Genomic DNA, 15,681 nt, shown 5'->3' with positions numbered 1-15,681 from the left:
CCAGTGTGTACTACCAACTTTGGATCAGTGTGTCTTATTTATGTTTGCTGTGATTGAAGAAAGATGCTGTCAGTGGCAGATACTTCGGAACAATCGCAAAAGTTGGAAGGCTGAGACATAATTTCTTAACCTGGTTGGCAGTTTAGGGTTCTGGATGTGATTTAGAGTCCACACTCTAAATCAGAGGCACTCATGAGAGACTGATCGGAGCTGGGCAGATGAAAATAGAGGACACAGGGCACCAGCTTGCTTTTGGAGATCATGACAGAGCTGGTGTGGTCCTAGAGTCAGCAGCGTCTTGACTCTCTGGGTTTCTGAGGGAGCAGGGGCAGCTTTGGGGATCAAAGCCGGGTTGGTTCTGCTGCTGGCTTTGGTGGCAGCTGCTTCTTGATGGATCAGCTTCTTGTTATGCAGTGGCAGCCTCCCTGGTCACTGCGGAGCACAGTGGTTTTGGGGACAGGAGTTGTGCCTGGGAGCTCAGGCTAGAGTCTGCTCTCCGGCCCTGCCAACAAGTCTGTAAGCACTTAATTTCCTGTATTGCTATTAAATCTCATTCTGCTTCTACCAGGTGGAGTGGGTTCTGTTGTCTGCAACAGATTACTGACCGATAGGCCTTACATAGTGATGTGTGTCTCACTGGGTTTTGAGCTTAACAGTTCATGTGACCCTGTGCAGAGTGCAGAGTATGCACAGTCTTCAGGTGGGAGCAATGGTACAATCTCCAGTGGGCAAGAAAAAGAGACTGTGTACTTTGAAGGGAAAACATAGGCATTTGGCCTTGAGAATTTAAAAGAGCTTGCTCACAGCACTAGGCCTTTCTGCTCCAATCAGCAAAGAGGTGCTAAAAGGCAACCAAAAGAACACGCACTAACTGTGGACACTTCTAAAGTCACTGCTACTCCAGAGCAATGACTCTGTGATCACTCCCCGCAACTTGCTTCATGTTGTCTTCAGCCTTTTCCAGGTGTGTCACCAAAAACTGTTGTATCCGGAAGTGTACCGAAATCACAGAAGAGTTGAGAAATACCAGTCTATCCTATGGGCTTGCTTCCCAGGCTCCCCAGGTAGCACTAGTGGTAAAGAACCCGCCTGCCCGTGCAGGAGACATAAGAGGAAAGTTTCATCCCTGGGTCAGGAAGATCCCCTGGAGAAGGTAATGGCAACCCATTCCATTACTCTTGCCTGGAGAATCCCATGGACAGAGGAGCCTGGTGGGCTACAGTCAGTCCATGGGGTCACAAAGAGTTGGAAATGACCGAACCAACTGAGCACACACACAGGCTAACGGATAGATGGTTTAATGTCTCCACAATAAAAACTTTACTACATCTCGAGGTCATCATGTTAGTTTAGGCTGCACTGGCCACTGGATTTGTGTATTGAATCCAGTCTGTTTTATTATCCCTTGTAGCCACTGTGATTTTAGGTCTAGCCCGGGGTCATGCAGAGAGAGGGCCTAATTCCTTGTTCATATTCAGTTCAGTCAGTTCAGTTGCTCAATCGTGTCCAACTCTCCGCGACCCCATGAACCATAGCATGCCAGGCCTCCCTGTCCATCACCAACTCCCAGAGTTTACCCAACTCATGTCCATCGAGTGGGTGATGCCATCCAACCATCTTATCCTTTGTCATCCCCTTCTCCTCCTGCCCTCAATCTTTCCCAGCATCACGGTCTTTTCAAATGAGTCAGCTCTTCGCATGAAGTGGCCAAAGTATTGGAGTTTCAGCTTCAACATCAGTCCTTCCAATGAACACTCAGGACTGATCTCCTTTAGGATGGACTAGTTGAACTTCCTTGCAGTCCAAGGGACTCTCAAGAGTCTTCTCCAACACCACCGTTCAAAAGCATCAATTCTTCAGCGCTCAGCTTTCTTTACAGTCCAACTCTTACATCCATACATATTACATCCTTTCAAATGTGAGAGGGCAGCTATTATATCCTCTGTGAATTTTCTCTTTTTCAAGTAAAACACCTCCCCCTCCCCCGCCCCGCCCAAGAATCTTTTTTTCTTTACTGGATCATTCCCACCAGACATAAATATCTTTATTAAACAAAAGCAGAACACACCAAAACAAAAAAACAAACAGTTTCAACTCACACCCCCTCCGGCCCTGCAAAGAGCTGACTGGGCTCACTGTTTCCAGTTCTGTCCTTTCATTGTCTCTTGAAGCCAGTCCAGTGCAACTTTCACCCTCATTGTTCTAAAGAAGCAGTTCTTGTCAAAGGCCACCTGTGACCCACATGATGCTAAGCCAATGGTCAATTCCTGGCTCTTCATTGGATGACCCAGCAGCAACATTTGACACAGAAAAATCATAACCTCTTTCTGTTTTTTAAAACTATTTACACTAATTTCCTCCTTCCCCCAAATTAAATTAGATCGTGTAGCCATGCTACACAGTGGTTTCACATATAAGTCTCAAAATCTAACTTTTATTTGGGGCTTATGTGAACAGTTAAGCTAAGTCCATCAAATCAGAGTCATCCTTCTCACTAATAAAGTTTGTTTATCGATTCCCTTTTCCTAAAATCTCCTGGTATTCCACACATTTTTCTCACAATGTCTTTACCTTTCCCTATTTCTCTGCGATTCACAGAACAAAACAAAAACCTTGATGCATTCTTTCACAGCTTTCCCACCTGAGAGTCCACATCTGCACTGTCCAGTAAGGCACGCACAAACCACACACGGCTCTGGAGCACTTAAAATGTGGCCGCTCTGAACTAAAATGCTGAAGCAGAAAATATACACCAGATTTCAAAAAGAAAAGGAAATTACCTTAATTATTTGTAATAATGAGTATATGTTAAAATGGTAATATCTGGGGTATACTGAGTTAAATAAAATAAGTTACTGAAATTAAATTTTATTATTATTATTTTTTTACCTTTTAAAATATGGCTACTACTGGATTTCCCTGGTGGTACAGTGGATAAGAGTCTGCCTGCCAAGGCAGGGGACACAAATTTAATCCCTGGTCCAGGAAGATTCTGCATGCTGCTGCTGCTGCTGCTGCTAAATCGCTTCAGTCATGTCCGACTCTGTGTGACCCCATAGATGGCAGCCCACCAGGCTCCCCCGTCCCTGGGATTCTCCAGGCAAGAACACTGGAGTGGGTTGCCATTTCCTTCTCCAATGCATGAAACTGAAAAGTGAAAGTGAAGTCGCTCAGTTGTGTCTGACTTTTAGCCACCCCATGGACTGCAGCCTACCAGGCTCCCCCATCCATGGGATTTTCCAGGCAAGAGTACTGGAGTGGGGTGCCATCGCCTTCTCTGAAGATTCTGCATACCGAGGAGCAATGAAGCCCTCGAGCCACAACTACTGAAGCCCGTGCACCTAGAGCCCATGCTCCGCAACAAGAGAAGACACCACAATGAGAAGACCACGCACCTCAAGAGGAGCCCCTGCTTGCCATAACCAGAGAAAGTCCTTGCACAGCAACAAAAAACCCAGTGCGGCCATAAACAAACACATAAGTAAAATCTGGCTACTAGAAAATCTGAAATTCCATATGTAATTTTACATACTTGCTATTACTAGAAGCTACTTATTCCTTTTCACTAAATAACCACGAACATCGTAGTTATCTTTCCAAGTCAGAATACAGATAGGTATTAATCTTTTTAACAGATGATTAGTATTGTACTGATACATTCCTGATGGACTTTTTTTCCCCACTTTTACAAGCAATCCTACAGCAAACAGCCTTTTGCATACACCTCCTTGGGCCGTCACGCCTCATTGCTAACTCATATTTGCTTCCTGTCCTCTAAGATCCTGGCTCTGGAGACAACCAGATATGTGGTTTATACTTTACAACATCTCTAACTTGCGTGCTGCTTCAGAATTTTTTTCCCCAGGAAAACCAGCAGTGAGCCTCACTGTACAAGCTAAATCTCCTAATTTTCCTATAGCGCTGTTTGTCAGACTTCATCTCTGTTCAGATCTTCAGCTCTGGAAACCAGACAACCAAATATAATTTCTCATATTAACCCTCCAAAGCAAAACTAATTTGACTATTGTTTTCCTCCAAGAAAGGAAGCTGGTTTATATTAACTTAAACTCTTTAGTGAATAATAAAAGTTGTTTTTTCCCTTCTCTTAGGGGAACAGACATAATATGAAAATTAATTTTCATCTGTTGGCCCTAAGAGCTCATTATGTCAACCCGATACAAGACAGCTCTTAATAACCTTTCCCAGGAAGACTGCTGTTTTTCCAAAAGAAAATTGACAGTGGCAGATTTATTTGTGATTAAATACTTAAGGGGCTGACATAAACAAAAAGAATAATGACATAATATAGAGGAACAAAGGCTGTGAAAACAACTCACATTAAAATGCTTGTTTACACTACCTGGAAAAAAAAGTTCTCCTGAAAAAAAAAAAAAAAAAATCTAAGAGTCAGGGGAAACATAAGGAAGAAGAAAAGGAGGCAAGCAAATGCATAATGGATAATTGTTCTTTTTTGATTCTGTCTTGGCCTAGAAAGCCATCTTCAGGAATAAGAAAGCATTTGTCTTGGCATCAAATTTGTTCTCACAAGGCGTGGGCTCTATGCATTACTAATAAGGAAGTCACTCTGTAGGAAGCAGTATTTGGGAAAGTGAAAAATATGTTTTCTATTTGTAATTCAGAATCTTCTGTCTATGTAGGGCTCTTTTCTCACTGTGGCTAAACTTAGTAAGCGTAATTTAACCACTCAACTAAGGTAGTCTTTTACAATGAGTATTTAAGAAATGCAGAAATCCCCATTCGGTGACTCTAGGGTGACATCTGGGAATCTGTAATTTGGAAAGCTTTCCAAATTTAATTGCATTTTTTTTTTTTGGATAGGGACGCCCATCCAGTATCCATTCCCCTTCTTCTGATGATAGCACTGTGATTTTTCCTTTGGGCAATCACTTCTTCATGGTCTTTGTGAAGTGATCTAACCCCGCTCCCCACCCCCACCCCCCAACCCTGCCCAATTCTGGCTTGGGCACAGGACCCAGGCCCAGCCAATTAGCATGTGTTATCCCCTCTGGTCAAAATGATTGATTCACAGATGAGCATAGAACCCAAGAGATCCAAAGAATGTCAAGCCTGGGGCGTGTTCTAGAACCATTGAGAAGGAGGTCTTATAATATCTTTCTGCTGGGATAGTTCACTGATAGAAAGTAAGCCTGGAATCGTTCATTTTCTTTGTCCCCAGGTGGAAAGACTTTGAGAATCAAGTCAATCCAGAAAATGAAAAAAGACTCCTGAGGACATTATTTGAGCACCTGGTTCTACTCTTTCCTAAAGCTTGGTCTGGGCTTCCCAAGTGGTACCAGTGGTAAATATGCCTGCCAGTGCAGGAGATGCAAGAGACATGGGTTCGATCCCTGGGTTGGGAAGATCCTCTGGAGAAGGTAATGACAACCCATTCCATTATTCTTGTATGTAAAATCCCATGGACAGAGGAGTCTTGCAGGCTACAGTCCATGGGGTCACAAAGAGTGGGATCCTACTGAGCAACTAACACTTTCACTTTTTAAAGCTTGGTCTTCCCCAGCATTTTGCAGTTTCATGAGCTGATGATTCTCCTCTGCTTGCCATTTACAGCCTTTGATAATCTCAAAAAAATTTGAAAAAGTGCTAAGGTACTAAACAGAAAAAGTGTGATGTATTACTAGTCCTTCCTGTAGCTGAAGAACAACTGTTCAATGGTGATTATAACCAAGAGGCCAGGAGTACGAATTACTTGACCACAATCCAGCCACCAGTTTTCACCTGGTATCAGAGCCACAGGCATTGCTACTCCAAGTGGCAATGAAAGCAGAATTATTACTATAAATGATGGGTGGTAAGAATAGGGAGGCAAGCTTTGACTTCACTATTAAGGAAAGATAATAAAGCTGCCTGATAACAAATGTAGTTGTGGGCTCCCTGACCTTAGATGTAATAAGCAGAAGTTGGATGACCAGCTCCAAGAGTTTCTGTAGAAAAGATTCCTGTATTATCCTAGAGGACTGGTTTTTAAACATGTCCTTGGACCAGCAATTCGGGCGTTACTTGTGAGCTTGTTACAAATGCATCCACAGATCCATCCTCACCCAGAGAATCAGAATCTCAAGGGGGGATGGGGGAAGGACAGGAAACTGTTTTAAGAAGCCCTCTCTATACAGTCAGCAAAAACAAGACTGGGAGCTGACTGTGGCTCAGATCATGAACTCCTTATTGCCAAATTCAGACTTAAATTGAAGAAAGTAGGGAAAACTACTAGACCATTCAGGTATGACCTAAATCAAATCCTTTACGATTATACAGTGGAAGAGAGAAATAGATTTAAGAGACTAGATCTGGTAGAGTGCCTGATGAACTATGAACAGAAGTTCGGGACGTACCATCCCCAAGGAAAAGAAATGCAAAAAGGCAAAATGGCTGCCTGAGGAAGCCTTACAAATAGCTGTGAAAAGAAGAGAAGTGAAAAGCAAAGGAGAAAAGGAAAGATATGCCCATTTGAATGCAGAGTTCCAAAGAACAGCAAGGAGAGATAAGAAAGCCTTCCTTAGTGATCAATGCAAAGAAATAGAGGAAAACAATAGAATGGGAAAGACTAGAGATTTCTTCAAGAAGATTAGAAATATCAAGGGAATATTTCATCTAAAGATGAGCACAATAAAGGACAGAAATGGTATGGACCTAACAGAAGCAGAAGATATTAAGAAGAGGTGGCAAGAATACACAGAAGAACTGTACAAAAAAGATCTTCATGACCCAGATAATCACAATGGTGTGATCACTCATCTAGAGCCAGACATCCTGGAATGTGAAGTCAAGTGGGCCTTAAAAAGCATCACTAGGAACAAAGCTAGTGGAGGTGATGGAATTCCAGTTGAGCTATTTCAAATCCTGAAAGATGATGCTGTGAAAGTGCTGCACTCAATATGCCAGCAAATTTGGAAAACTCAGCAGTGGCCACAGGACTGGAAAAGGTCAGTTTTCATTCCAATCCCAAAGAAAGGCAATGCCAAAGAATGCTCAAACTACCGCACAATTGCACTCATCTCACATGCTAGTAAAGTAATGCTCAAAATTCTCCAAGCCAGGCTTCAGCAATACGTGAACCGTGAACTTCCAGATGTTCAAGCTGGTTTTAGAAAAGGCAGAGGAACCAGAGATCAAATTGCCAGTGTCTGCTGGATCAAAAAAGCAAGAGAGTTCCAGAAAAACATGTATTTCTGCCTCACTATGCCAAAGCCTTTGACTGTGTGGATCACAATAAACTGTGGAAAATTCTGAAAGAGATGGAATACCAGACCACCTGATCTGCCTCCTGAGAAATCTGTATGCAGGTCAGGAAGCAACAGTTAGAACTGGACATGGAACAACAGACTGGTTCCAAATAGGAAAAGGAGTACGTCAAGGCTGTATATTGTCACCCTGCTTATTTAACTTACATGCAGAGTACACCATGAGAAATGCTGGGCTGGAAGAAGCACAAGCTGGAATCAAGATTCCTGGGAGAATTATCAATAACCTCAGATGTGCAGATGACACCACCCTTATGGCAGAAAGTAAATAAGAACTAAAGAACTTCTTGATAAAAGTGAGAGAGGAGAGTGAAAAAGTTGGCTTAAAGCTCAACATTCAGAAAACTAAGATCATGGCATCCGGACCCATCACTTCATAGCAAATAGATGGGGAAACAGTGGAAACAGTGACAGACTTCATTTTTTGGACTCCAAAATCACTGCAGATGGTGACTGCAGCCATGAAATTAAAAGACGCTTATTCCTTGGAAGGAAAGACCAAACTAGATAGCATATTAAAAAACAGAGACATTACTTTGCCAACAAAGGTCCGTCTAGTCAAGGCTATGGTTTTTCCAGTAGTCAAGTATGGATGTGAGAGTTGGACTATAAAGAAAGCTGAGTGCAGAAGAATCGATGATTTTGAACTGTGGTGTTGAAAAAGACTCTTGAGAGTCCCTTGGACTGTAAGGAGATCCAACCAGTCCATCCTAAAGGACATCAGTCCTGAGTGTTCATTGAAGGATTGATGTTGAAACTGAAACTTCAATACTTTGGCCACCTGATGCAAAGAACTGACTCACTGGAAAAGACCCTGATGGTGGGAAAGATTGAAGGTGGGAGGAGAAGGGGACGACAGAGGATGAGATGGTTGGATGGCATCACTGAATCGATGGACATGAGTTTGGGTAAACTCCGGGAGTTGGTGATGGACAGGGAGTCCTGGTGTGCTGCAGTCCATTGAGTTGCAAAGAGTCGGGCATGACTGAGTGACTGAACTGAACTGAACTTGGGTTTCCCTGATCGTCCAGGGGTTAAGTATCCACCTAGCAATGCAGGTGACACTGGTTCAAGCTGAAGATTCCACACGCTACAGAGCAGCTAAGCCTGTGCATCACAGCTACTGAGCCCATGATCTAGAGCATGTGCTCCACAAGAGAAGGCCTGGAATGACATGCTTGTGCACCTCAACTAGAGAGTAGCCCTCACACTCCACAACTAGAGAAAGTCAGTGCACAGCAACAAAGAGCCAGCAAAGCCAATACATAAATGATTTTTCTTTTAAAAAAGAAAGGAATCCTTCCTGGTGATTCTCATATATGTCAGGTTTGAGAACATTATTAGACTTGAGAGCACTGATTCTCAGTTTCCTAAGCCTCCATCCTCAGAGATTCTGATTGAGTAAATTCGGGGCTGGGCTTGGGGACTTGCATTTCTAACAAATTCCCAGATAATGCTGATGCTGCTGGTCCAGGGACCACACTTTTGAGAACCACTGTTTGAGAGGGTGACCTAAGACATGTCTGAAGTTCCGTTCAGTGTTGAGATTCTCTGATCTTGAGGACTGACGCTGCAAATCCAGTCCTACTGCACGACCCTGTTAACGCTTCGGTTCATGTGTGGTTTGGCTCCATGCAGTGTTGCCGCCAAAATGACACAGCTCAGCAGTAGAAGAGTACTTTAAAATAACTCAGGTTCATCACTAAGTCACAAAAGATAACAGATGTATTTCTTAAAATATAACTTAGAGCAACAAAAACGATAGGGAAACCTATTAGCTGCCCTCAGACAAAGTAGGTGTTTCTGTATCTGACTGGTCAACGCTTCCTAAAGGCTTTTATTTGAGCAGTCCTAACCAGTGCCCTGTGGACCCACTGTCCTTTGCCTCAGTCCTTCTCTTCCTAAATTTACTGCTTCAAAAACTGCAAAGATGCTGGGCAGGACCCTGCTCTCAGGGCAGGGGAGGAGGAAAAACTGAACAGGCAAAGCTAGAATTTTAATGAGGCATGGGAAGGAAAAGGTTGAGAACTTTCACGTAGACATTAATCATTTTTGTCCGTAACAGTTATGATTTAGTCACGCTTTGTGCCAGACACTGTTTTTAGCACTTTGCATAAATCAGTTCACTTAAAGCTCACATCAATATTGTGAGAGCGGTGTTAACTGTCATTTTACAAATGAGTTAACCGAGGCTCAGAGGGGTTAAGCAACTTGTCCAAGGTCACACACAATACAGGTGAGATGTTAGAAACCTGAACTTGGGTCTGTGTGGCTCCCAAGTCCTTGTTCTCGAACACTGCCTGATAAGCCTTCCTACCAATGAGGACAAACACATCTAGGGCAAGCGGCTTCGCAGCACTGGGTTTCCCAGCTAGTCCTTCTCACTGCCACCTGCTAGGAGCCCTCACGCCTGGGCCCCTCCTTGCTCCTTTAAATCCATTATGAGCTGTGTCTGCCCGCAGTTATTGGCGCTGATATGGCAGAGTCAGCAAAGATAGCTGACATCTTGAAAGTAATGCCTTCTTTGCCATGATATCACCAAGATGAATGAATAAATACGGTCAAACCAGATTCTGAAAGGCCCTAAACACGAGGCACCGTCATTTAAACTTGACACAACAGGAAATGAGAAGCAGTAGAGGACTTTGGAGTAGGGAAGGCTAAACCTGCAACACACCCAGAAGTGAGACGGAGGCTCTCTCCCCTGGCTTTCCATCACAGTCATCTGCATCCCACACCCCATCACCATCCTGGACTTTTGGGAACAACAGGCCGGGGGGAGGGACCCACACACCTGTTTGGTTAAGATGTTTCACAGGTGATTCTTCTGTTGGCCCTAAAAGTCCATGATGTCAGTCCAGTACAAGACTGCTCTTCATAGTCTCACTTAAAAGTGAGATGATTTGGATTACTGCATGAAAGAGGTAATTTTTTGTTTGTTTTTAAAATTTTTAGTGTTGTGTTGGTTTCTGCCGTACAACCACGCCAATCAGCCATAATTATACAGCATACCCCTTCCTCCCCAGCCTCCCTGCCCCATCCCATGCCTCCAGGTCATTGCAGAGCACCGGGCTGGGCTCCCTGTGCTACACAGCAGCCTCTCACCAGCTAGCCATCTTACACCTGAGAGTGTGTTTATGTTGATGCTACTTTCTCCACTTGTCCTCCTCTCACCCTCCCCCACTGTGTTCAAAAGTCCATTCTCTACACCTGCATCCCCATTGGTGGTGGTTTAATCACTAAGTCGTGTCCATCTCTTGCGACCCCGTGGACTGTCGCCTGCCAGGCTCCTCTGTCCATGGGGAATCTCCAGGCAAGAATACTGGAGTGGGTTGCCATTTCCCCATTCCTTCCCTGCAAATAGGTTTTATCAATACCATTTTTCTAGATTCCATATATGTGTTAATATAGTATATTTGTTTTTCTCGTTAAAGAGGTAATTTTTTCTTAAAGGAACAAAAACAAATGGAGAAATTGTAGATGAACCTTTAACTGTTTTAAGGCAGGGAAGCCTTTGGTAACTAAGAATAAACAAGATGAATAAATTAATAGATTTGACTAAACTTAAAAAAATAATTGTCTAAAAGCATTGTAAAGAAAGTTAGAAGGCAAATAATGAACTATAAAAATACTTGCTACATATGTGACCAAAAAATTAATTCCCTTAATAAATATAAAGTATTTCAATAAGGAAAGGATAAATATTCCCAAGGAAAAATGGACAATGTGCATGATATGTATTTCATTTGAAAAAGAAATACAGATTATGAGTTAATGTGAGAAAAAAGTTTCATCTCACTACTAAATGTGGGAATTCAAGTTAAAATAAGGTACCACTTCGGCAAATATTTATAAATAGTAATGCCTTATAAATAATGCCTAGCATTTGAAGATGAAAAAAAACAGGAATGTTTATATGCTCTTGGGAGAACTGTAAACTGCCACAACTTTCCAGCATTTTGGCCTTATGCTTCAAAGCCTTTAAAATGTTCATTTTCTTGGGTCCAATAATCTCCATCACTGCTATGAATTTCTCTGAAGATGATAACCTCTTACAGACTCACATACAGACAAATGCATGTGCATTCCATGCGTCTTTAGTACAAGTGAAAAACTGATAATAAACTGCATGTACAATAATAAAGCGTGGCTTAAATACATTGTCCTCCAATAAATTATTTTTATAATCAGAAAAATGGTAATTGTTATTTCTAAGGTTTATATGATAATATCATGGAGTGTTAAATAAAGGGAAAAACCTCTGGAGGCTGTGAAGTCATTTCAGGTATACGGTCATGAAGACAGAGGAGGAGTAAAAGTGAGATTCCAAAGGAAGAGAGAAACTTTCTAAACCAGTGTTGTCCAATATTGGAAACATTAGTCATAGGTGGCTATTTAAATGGACTCCCTGGTGGTTCAGATGGTAAAGAATCTGCCTGCAATGCGGGAGACCCAGGTTCAATCCCTGGGTCGGGAAGATCCCCTGGAGAAGGAAATGGCAACCCACTCTAGTATTCTTGCCTGGGATATCCCATGGGCAAAGGAGATTTAAAGTGAAATAAAATTTCAAATTCATTTCCTTAGTTGGATTAGCCATATTTCAAGTGCTCAATAGCCACAGGTGGCCAGTGGCCACAGAATCAGCACAGATTATAGAATGCCTCCATCATCACAGAAAGTTCTATTGGACAGAGCTGCTCTAAACATTCTACCGCAGGCCTGGATCCAGCTTTTGACTCATCTCTTCAGCCTCATTTCTTGGTACACTTCCCATCCTTCGTGCTCCAGCAAGAGTGTAAGCATCAGAAGGGCAAAAACCATACCTGCCTCGTGCTCAGGGAAAGGTAATATCCCAGTAATTATCCTCAGTGATGTGTGGAATAGTAGATCAATGTGTAGACTGCTGAGACAGCACAGAGCTCAGCCTGGGGTTCAGGGAAGACTTCCCAGAGGAGGAGGGAAAGGCATTACCCAAAGACTAAAGAAAAGACTATTTATTCTAAGAGCATGGTATGAGTCAAGGCACAGATGAGAGACAGCACAGCATAGGGGAAGAATCACCAGCTGGTCAGGCATTTATTTACTCAACAGATAGTAAACGTCTGTGATGGGCTAGGTTTGAGCCAGGCTCTGATGACAGAGCAGTGAACAGCTACAGTCCCTGTTCTCAGGAGATTGACACTCTTATCCAGTATTGTGGGAGCACCAAGGGTGAGGTGAGGTGCCCAAGAGCCTGGCATCTCATATTCAGGGTCCTGTTGGTTTCTTTATCCTAGCTTTTCTTCTACAGGAGGGCCAGAGTCCCACTTCCTTTCTTTCTCCCTTTTCTCTGCCTCAGCCCAGATGGAGGCCCTGGGGGATGGAGAACTCTCAGGAGTGGGGAGCAGGGGTAAGGCATGGGAAGGGCAGTGGACAGTGTGGTAAGGCTCTTCCAGCGGACAGCGAGGATGTGGATTGAAGAGGTGGAAGAGGGACTTCGCTGGCGGTGCCAATCCAAGAGCGCTGGGGGTTCGATCCCTGGCCCGGGGACTAGATTCCAACATGCTACAACTAAAGACAGAAGATTCTGCTTGTCGCAACTAATGCCAGGTGCAGCCACGGGGGAAATTTTTTTTGTTTAAAATAAAGAGAGGTGGAAGAATAAAGACAGAAAAGTGTAGTTGGGGGGCTGCTAGAGTATTCTAGAAGAGGCCAGAAACTGAAAAAACGGGAGGGCCCACTTCAGCGACGTCAGAGCGGGAGAGAAGGCACTCTAAGTTAAGAAGATGCCCTCCGAGGGAAGGAATCTAGCCGGGCAGACGGAGCGCCACCGAGGCCGGCGGGGGAGCGCGTGTCAGCGGGGCAAGGTTCCAGGGAGAAGGACCCGAACACCTCAGGCGAGTTCCCCAGGGGCGCGGGCGAGAGGGGCAAGGCAGCCCTGGCAGAGGAAAGGCGTCGGCGGGTCAGAGGGGTCGGGCACGTCGGGGCCAACGGCCAGGATGGGCGGGGCCCAGAGGCAGCAGGTGTGCTTACCTGAGGGGCCAGGCGGGGAGGCTGGAGCTGGCCCGGGTCCTGGGGCGGCGCAGAGGAACTCCCCCGGTGGAGGGAGACTTTCCTCCCTTAGACGTTAGGGGGGCTATTTCCCGACCTTGTCCTTGAGCATTTACAAGAGGCGGACAGCCCGAAATCTGCATACAGCCAACGGCTTTGCTCGGGGCCTGCCAAGGGACCGACGCTTTTTGGGGCGTCTCGTCGGGATGGGATTCTCGTCAGGCGCTTCTCTGAGGCGACTCCCTCCCGCACCTGCCGCTCGGGAGGCCCAGCCCCCCTCGATTCCCGGCCGCTGGGCTCAGGCTCCTTGCCGGATTCCCCTCAGACTCACCCAGCCCCCGCCGAGACCCCTCCTCGAGCCGCGGCTTCGCGGCCCTCGGTCCCCTCAGACCGCCACCCCCCACGTGGCTGGCTCCCCACTTCCGCCCCTCCCGGCCTCACCCCTCCCGGACCGCTGTACCTGGGGCTCTCGAAGCTGCACCCCCTGCGCCGCAGCGCCGCCCTCTTCTGCCGCAGGAGCGCAGCGGCCGCCCCGCCGGGCTCCGGCTCCATCGCCCCGGGCGGGGGCCGCGGGCTCGGGCGCACTCGGGTGGGCTCGGGCCTCGGCGGGGCTCGGCGGGCCGCTCGGCTACCGCGCCGCAGCCCACGCCCCGCCCCGCGCGCCTCAGCCTGGCCTAGGCCCCGCCCCAAACTTCAGTCCAGTCCGCGCCCCTCGATCGGGGTGGGGGTGGGGGTGGGTCTAGGCCCCGCCCCTGCCCCGCCCCGAGACTGAGTCACGCCCATTCTCTGCCCCTCAGCCGCTTCAGACCCCGCCCAACCCCGCCCCGAGCTGCAGCCCCCGCCCACTCAGCGACTGTCTGCAGGGTCCAGGCCCACCCCAGCTCCGCCCCGCGCTCCAGCCACGCCCCTCCCGCACAGAATCCCGCGGGGTTCGCGAGGCAGGCTGTCAGCACCTCGTCTAGGCCCACGAGCCCAACATGCCATGCCGTCCCCAACTCCGTACGGTCCGTGGCCTCGCTGCTCCCGCTCGGTGGCCCTCAGCACAGACCCAGGCCCCACACACCTACCTTCCCACTACTGAGCTCTTGGTCGAGGCCTCTGCCCTCACCCCCAAGAATCTGCTCCTTAGAGTCTTCCCTCCACGTCCAAGAACCTCTCAGCTCTTTCTAATATAGCGCCGTCCCCCCGAGGGCCGCCTTTCCCCGTGTCCCACCCATAGGCAAGGCCTTGCCTTTTCTCTTCCAGCACCCTCCACCTCCAACCCCACCTCCCCAGCCCGGGACTGAGGTCTCCCAAATCAAGCTCTGGGCCCGCCTCAACCCAGCCCTAAGGCCCCGCCCACACCCCCGCCTACTCCCCCTCACCTCCGCGGGTACCCAGGTCCTGGCTGGCTGGTTACATTTCTGGGTACCAAATCGAAGCTCAATAGGGATTCTACTTTACCGTCTGCGTTAGCTCGCGGATCTCGCCATCCATCAAAAAAAGAGTACTGCTTGTCTGCAGGTGGCATTTGTGATGCCTGCCTGCCTGCCTGTCGCAGTGAGGCCGAGGGGCTGGAGTTTTGCAGGTTACCAGTTGTGGGCTCGTCTTGACTTAGTTTCCTGCACTGTCAGATGCATCCATCTCAGAGCCCTCGAACAATGTCCTTCATCTGAGGGCAGCGACCCTATGCGGGTAAAGCTGGCGGTTATCGTACCACATAAGTAGTGAGGAGGAGGTGAGCTAGGGACCCTCAGTCAGGGGGGCATGTCATAGTGAGGAAGATGTGGTCATGCTGGCCAAGAACTGGTGGAGCAGACGCTGAGGAGTGTGTGTGTGGGAAGCGTGAACTTGGAAGACGCTAGCTGGGAAACTGCGGCAGGTGGGGCCAGGGGTCCCCACAATCAGCTTGGATCACGTTACCCCCTGGTGCCCACTCCCTCAACAACTTCAAGGTACTTTCCCAGGTCTGGACTCCTTCACTGCCGCATATTCCAGCAGAGAAGTCAGTCTGGAGAAGGCAGGGGAGAGGACAAAATGTAGGGACTTCCCATTTCTCTTTCCTGCCCCTTGAGACTCCAACTTGGTCCTCCCCTCAGGTTTCCTATGAGACAATCCTTGTAAGACAGTCTCCCCTACCCCACTTTCCTTTTAAGCAAAGTGAGAGTGGGTTTCTGGGTTTCGTGCAGCATCATGAACTTCCTCCAACATACTTTTTCAGTCTTGGAGCCCATAACACCCCCAAATCCTTGACTCAGCGATACTGGGTTGCCTGCCTCCCCAACCTTGTCCTTTTCCTTCTCCTCTTGCATCTTCCCACCTTTCCTGCCCACCACGTGTTCAGCTATCTCTGAAATGAATCTGCAAATGGCACTGCCCTCTCTCTAAGGCT

General features: G+C 46.8%; 1 protein-coding gene across 3 annotated transcripts in view; it reads right to left on the bottom strand.

Moving 5' to 3' along the window:
- Nucleotides 1-13,877, bottom strand: part of GARNL3 (GTPase activating Rap/RanGAP domain like 3) — a 164,890-nt gene extending 151,013 nt beyond the window's left edge. For 2 of the 3 annotated variants that reach the window (XM_027556312.1, XM_027556314.1), the window contains exon 1: nucleotides 13,771-13,877. In XM_027556312.1, the coding sequence (XP_027412113.1) occupies nucleotides 13,771-13,862 (92 nt within the window). In that variant the 5' untranslated portion in view covers nucleotides 13,863-13,877. Of the gene's footprint in view, nucleotides 1-13,292; nucleotides 13,469-13,770 lie in introns of those variants that run through there. The other variant, XM_027556313.1, reaches the window with a different exon arrangement.
- Nucleotides 13,878-15,681: the final 1,804 nt, after the last annotated feature.

This window comes from Bos indicus x Bos taurus, chromosome 11, assembly GCF_003369695.1.
Source record: "Bos indicus x Bos taurus breed Angus x Brahman F1 hybrid chromosome 11, Bos_hybrid_MaternalHap_v2.0, whole genome shotgun sequence".
Classification (NCBI taxonomy): Eukaryota; Metazoa; Chordata; class Mammalia; order Artiodactyla; family Bovidae; genus Bos; species Bos indicus x Bos taurus.
Note: the sequence above shows the minus strand (reverse complement) of the source record. Positions and strands in the feature narration are given on the sequence as shown.